Raw genomic sequence first — 6,000 nt, 5'->3', positions numbered from 1 at the left:
ATGTAACCCTGAGGAATTTTATTTTTCTGAGACAGGATCTCACTCCATTGCCCAGGTTAGAGTGCAGTGGTGTGATCACTGCACTCACTGCAGCCTCAACCTCCTGGGCTCAAGTGATCCTCTCACCTCAGCCTCTGAAAGTGCTGGGATTTTAGGTGTAAGCCACCATGCCAGGCCAGGATTTTTAAAAGTTATAATAGGCTCTCATAGCCAAAGAAATAGAGCAAAATTTAAAACAAAACAAAAACATGCTTATAGGTTATATAGTCCTTTTTTTTCTTGCTCTGTCACCCAGGATGGAGTGCAGTGACATAATCTCGGCTTGCTGCAACCTCCTCCCAGGCTTAAGCAATTCTCCTGCCTTGGCTTCCTGAGTAGTTGGGAATGCACCACCATGCCCAGCTAATTTTTGTATTTTTAGTAGAGACAGGGTTTCACCATGTTGGCCAGGCTGGTCTCGAACTCCTGACCTCAAGCGATCTGCCTTCCTTGGCCTCCCAAAGTGCTGGGATTACAGGAGTGAGCCACCTACCGTACCTGGCCTTATATAGCCCTTTTATTTTATTTTATTTTGAGATGGAGTCTTGCTCTTGTTGCCCAGGCTTGAAGTACAGTGGCGCAATCTCAGCTCACTGCAATCTCCACCTCCTGGAAGTGATTCTCCTGCCTAAGCCTCCCCAGTAGCTGGGATTACAGGCGCCCACCACCATGCCCGGCTAATTTTTATATTTTTAGTAGAGACGGGAAGCACTCTCTCTCTCCTACCAGTAGCCCCACTCCCACCTATCTCTGGGAAAAAAAAATAACAAAAAGATAATCACATTGAAAAAAAGTTTATTTAAAAAAGTTCTAGCAGCAAGAACAGTAACAAAAGAAAAGAAGAGACAAACAAAACAAGAGGGAGGTTGTGTCCCATGGAACTTGTCTCCATTCTTAATCGAGTTCTTTATACCGAGCAAACATGACTCTTCGAACAGCATCTCGGTAAGTCTCGTTGGACTGTCTTTTGCTGGTTCTTCCTGAGGCTCCAACACTGGGGCCCCTCATCCGGCCTTCAGCCTGTAAAACAAAGACAAACTATGAAGTGGGCCCTATAGATTAATTAGCCTCAGCGCTGGTCTTTGACCACAGGCATTTCTGGACCAGTAAGAAGCAGTATATAGGATAATTTTTTTTTTTTTAGATGGAGTCATGCTCTGTCGCCCAGGCTAGAGTGCAGTGGTGCTATCTGGGCTCACTGCAAGTCTGCCTCCCGGGTTCAAGCAATTCTTGTGCCTCAGCCTCTGAGTAGCTGGGACTACAGGCGCCTGCCACCACGCCCGGCTAATTTTTGTATTTTTAGTAGAGACAGGGTTTCGCTATGTTGGCCAGGCTGGTCTCGAACTCCTGGCCTCAAGTGATCCGCCCACCTTGGCCTCCCAAAGTGTTGGGATTACAGATGTGAGCCACCACACCTGGCAGAATAATTTTTTTTTGAGACAGAGTCTCGCTCTGGTCACCCAGGCTGGAGTGCAGTGGCACGATCAAGATCTTGGCTCACTGCAACCTCTGCCTCCCCGGTACAAGCGATTCTTCTGCCTCAGCCTCCTGAGTAGCTGGGATTACAGGCGCGCGCCACTGCACCCGGCTAATTTTTGTATTTTTAGTAGAGACAGGGGTTTCATCATCTTGGTCAGGCTGGTCTCGAACTCCTGACCTTGTGATCCACCCACCTCGGCCTCCCAAAGTGCTGGGATTACAAGCATAAGCCACTGCGCCCGGACCCTGGCAGGATAATTTTTTTTAAGAATCTTTTGGCCGGGCACAGTGGCTCACGCCTGTAATCCCAACACTTTGGGAGGCTGAGGTGGGCGGATCACTTGAGGCCAGGAGTTCGAGACCAGCCTGGCCAACATGGCAAAACTCTGTCTCTACTAAAAACACAAAAATTAGCTGGGTATGGTGGCACGCACCTGTAATCCCAGCTACTCAGGAGGTTGGGGTGGGAGAATTGCTTGAACCTGGGAGGAGGAGATTGCAGTGAGCTGAGATCGCACCACTGCATTCCAGCCTGGGCGACAGAGCAAGACTCTGTCTCAAAAAAAAAAAAGAAAAGAATCTTTCATTATTAAACAAATACCCAAGATGAATTAAGGTGGGTGGTGATGCTATGATTGCAAGATACAGGCTTTAACACCAGAGATATGAGAAACTCGGTAGGAGAGAAATAAGCCAATCTCTTATGGTTGGCATTTTCAGAGGAGAAGCAAGCCAACACAAAATGGGTAATGTTCCCTCTTATCACCTTTTCTGCTTGAAATATGAGGGGCAAAGTCCTTCATGGGAACCAGAACAACATGCTCCTTAAATTTTAGCCACCAAAGACTTCCGCTGACAGTCCCTCTCAGAGATGCCTCTGTACCTTTCACTGCTGATTCCCTGGTTCTTCTGCCCAAATGATTTTTCAGTCTCAAACTGCCTCAGATACTGCTCTACTATTTACTCCGTGTAAAGGTATGATGAAATCCATTCCAACTCCTTCCTTCTCTTCCTAACTCCAAACTGCAAAGGGCCTAGCCTGCCAAGCTATAACCCAGTATTCAAGGCTGAAGTGTTCAACTCTCATGTCCTATCCCAGCAGTAGAGAAAGCCCAGCAAAATGGCAAAGACATCACTCTAGGCCAGAAAGTGAAAGTTAATTACATTCCAGGTTCGTGTCACCCCCCAAAAGATGGAAACCATTTTACCTCCTCTGATGAAGCCAATCCAGGATGGCCATATCCCAGGCCTGTCCCTTTCCTCCAGCCAGTAGCCTGTTGGACACAGCCTCCTTTGCTGCTAGTGTCGATATCTTCTTTATCAACAAGTTTACGATCACTGCAAAAGAAGCAGACACCATCACTTCCTTTTTTTTTTTTTTTTTTTGAGACGGAGTTTCACTCTTTTTGCCCAGGCTGGAGTGCAATGGCTCGAACTCAGCTTACTGCAACTTCTGCCTCCTGGGTTCAGGCGATTCTCCTGCCTCAGCCTCCCGATTAGCTGGGATTACAGGTGCCCGCCACCACACCTGGCTAATTTTTAATTTTTTTTTTTTCAGTAGAGACAGAGTTTCACTGTGTTGGCCAGGCTGCTCTCAAACTCCTGACCTCAGGTAATCCGCATGCCTTGGCCTCCCAAAGTGCTGGATTACAGGCATGAGCCACCGTGCCCAACCTGACACCATCATTTTGATGATGACCTGCTTATAAGCCTAATATAAAATCTCTGTCCTCTTGATTCATATCTGCCTCTTATTAAGTAAGTATATTAAACAGTACCTCTGAGTGCCTGATAGCTATGTTTTGTTGTTGGGTACACAGACTACTAAGATATGGCCCTGTTCACAAGAAAGGTCTCAAAAATTATGTCAAGAGATGCTTATAGAACATTGAAGAGAGCTCAACCATGGATGTAGCAACAGTAGATGTCTGCTATAGAAATACAGTAGAAGGAATCACTTTGGGAGGCTGAGGTGGGCAGATCACCTGAGGTTGGGAGTTCGTGACCAGCCTGACCAACATGGAGAAACCCTGTCTCTACTAAAAATACAAAATTAGCCGGGTGTGGTGGCGCATGCCTGTAATCCTAGCTACTCGGGAGGCTGAGGCAGGAGAATCGCTTGAACCCAGGAGGTGGAGGTTGTGGTTAGCCGATATCGCGCCATTACACTCCAGCCTGGGCAACAAGAGTGAAACTGTTTCAAAAAAAAAAAAAAAAAGAAAGAAATGCAGTAGAAGGAACGAAAACTCTGAAGGGGCATCACCAAAAATGACAGGAATTTCAACAGGAAGATACATCTGAATTGGATCTCGAAATAAGGAGTTTGTGTAAGAGAAAAGGAGGACACAAGCAAGGAGACACAAAAGACAATTTGTCCAAGAGAGGAGTAGTAGAAACTGACAAAGGTAAGGCTGCTTGGTGGCCGGGTGCAGTGACTCACGCCTGTAATCCCAGCACTTTGGGAGGCCAAGGCGGGTGGATCACCTGAGGTCAGGAGTTCGAGACCACCCTGACCAACAGGTGAAACCCCTCTCTACTAAAAATACAAACATTAGCCTGTAGTCCCAGCTACTTGGGAGGCTGAGGCAGGAGAATCACTTGAACCTGGGAGGCAGAGGTTGCAGTGAGCCAAGATCGTGCCATTGCGCTCCAGCCTGGGCGACAGAATGAGACTCTGTCTCAAAAAAAAAGAAAAAAAAAAAAAGGCTGCATGGGGTCAGACTGTAAAAAACCTTGAACTTATTAAGCTAAATCATGTCTCTGAACCTCATCCTTCTGGCAAAAGTTGGAGCTCAGGCCTCCCTGTAGGCAAGGTATATGGTTTGTAAAAAGACAAGTTATAAGAGTAGATTTCTCTTTACAAAAGTCATCTTGGTGGCAGGGTAGAGAATGGACTGAAGAACAGTGGGAGCAAAGACTGGGAGTAGGAGTCCAGTGTGGAGGTGGAATAGAATGGGAGATGCTGTGGTTTAAATGTGTCCCTCAAAGTACATATGTCGGAAACATAATCCCCAATGCAACAGTATTGAGAGGTGAAACTTCAGGAAGTGATTAGGTCATGAGAGCTCTGCCCTCACAAATGGATTAATGCTGTTATTGCGGGAGTGGATTCTCCTGATAAAATGATTAGTCTGGTTTCTTTCTCCCAATCCCCTCTTTTGCCTAAGCTCTCTTGTTCTTTCACTTTCCACCATGAGGTGACACAGCAAGAAGGCCCTCACCAGATGCAGCTCCTCAGTCTTGGACCTCCCAGCCTCCAGAAGCATGAGCCAAATAAATTTCTGTTCATTATAAATTACCCAGTCTGTGGTATTCAGTTATGGTATCATAAAACAGACTAAGACAGGGGGCAAGACTTAATTAGGCATTTGGTCACTAATTGGACACAGGGGATAAAGGAGGAGGATGGATCAGACCATGTAGACAGTGATGCTATGATGCTGCTACTCTGAAATAATAATACAGGAGATTTGGACTTATTAGACTGTGGTGGTGGTTGAGGCCATGGGTACCTTAGAAAGCCCAGGTCAAGAGGGTAGAGCAGCAAGACCAAAGAAGCACTGAGAGAAGAGTCCTAGAGAACACCTGGATTTATCCAGAAAAGGAAAAGGAGCAGAAAAGGTGACTGGAAAGGAGAAGAGCCAGGAGAATGCGGTATAAAGGGTGCTGAGAATAAAGAAGGGTCTCTTTCTGCACCCCACCTAAGCCTTGTCCCAGAAGACTCAAGGCCAAGGTGTCCTGATGGCTGACTCCTTCACCTAGTCCTAATCCACTGTATTTCAAATTGCAGAGAATGACCCAATGGAATGTCACACTAAATGGTCCCACTGTAACAACTCATAAAAATGAAGAGAGACTAGACTTGACAAAAATATCAGGGTTCACTGTACCTGGTAAGAAAGTATTTTAGATGAAAACTTTTTCAGTTGTGCACACACACACTTTATGATTGGGCCATGATACAAAAATACTTCTCTTATTGTGGGTTGGATCAAATAAGCTGGAATGCCAGAGCCCCAAAACCTGTCCAGCCTCCTCAAGTGCCTTGCTCTGTCAATTATCTCCCTTTCCTCCTGCTCATGCATCCACTTGTTACCCACTTTTCCTTTTCTTTTCTTTTTTTTTTTTTTGATTTGGAGTCTCGCTCTATTACCCAGGCTAGAGTACAGTGGTGCAATCTTGGCTCACTGCAACCTCCACCTCCCATGTTCAAGCGATTCTCCTGCCCCAGTCTCCCGAGTAGCTGGGATTACAGGTACCCACCACCACGCCTGGCTAATTTTTTTATATTTTTGGTAGAGACAGGGTTTCACCATGTTGGCCAGGCTGGTCTCGAACTCCTGACCTTAAGTGATCCACCTGCCTCGGCCTCCCAAAGTGCTGGGATTACAGGTGTGAGCCACCACACCTGGCCCCATTTTTCCTTTCCTTTTCTTTTTTTTTTTTTTTGAGAAAGAGTCTTGCTCTGTCGCCCAGGCTAGA

General features: G+C 46.3%; 1 protein-coding gene across 7 annotated transcripts in view; it reads right to left on the bottom strand.

The window, feature by feature from the left end:
• Window positions 1–817: 817 nt before the first annotated feature.
• Window positions 818–6,000, bottom strand: part of RBM6 (RNA binding motif protein 6) — a 135,924-nt gene continuing 130,741 nt past the window's right edge. For all 7 annotated transcript variants that reach the window (XM_019024186.3, XM_063703808.1, XM_019024188.3 and 4 more), the window contains 2 exons: window positions 2,727–2,856; window positions 818–1,059 (listed from right to left, as the gene is read on the bottom strand). In XM_019024186.3, coding sequence (XP_018879731.1) covers window positions 934–1,059; window positions 2,727–2,856 — 256 coding nt within the window. In that variant the 3' untranslated portion in view covers window positions 818–933. The remainder of the gene's footprint in view (window positions 1,060–2,726; window positions 2,857–6,000) is intronic.

This window comes from Gorilla gorilla, chromosome 2, assembly GCF_029281585.2.
Source record: "Gorilla gorilla gorilla isolate KB3781 chromosome 2, NHGRI_mGorGor1-v2.1_pri, whole genome shotgun sequence".
Lineage (NCBI taxonomy): Eukaryota > Metazoa > Chordata > Mammalia > Primates > Hominidae > Gorilla > Gorilla gorilla.
This window is presented reverse-complemented; position numbering and strand designations above follow the sequence as displayed.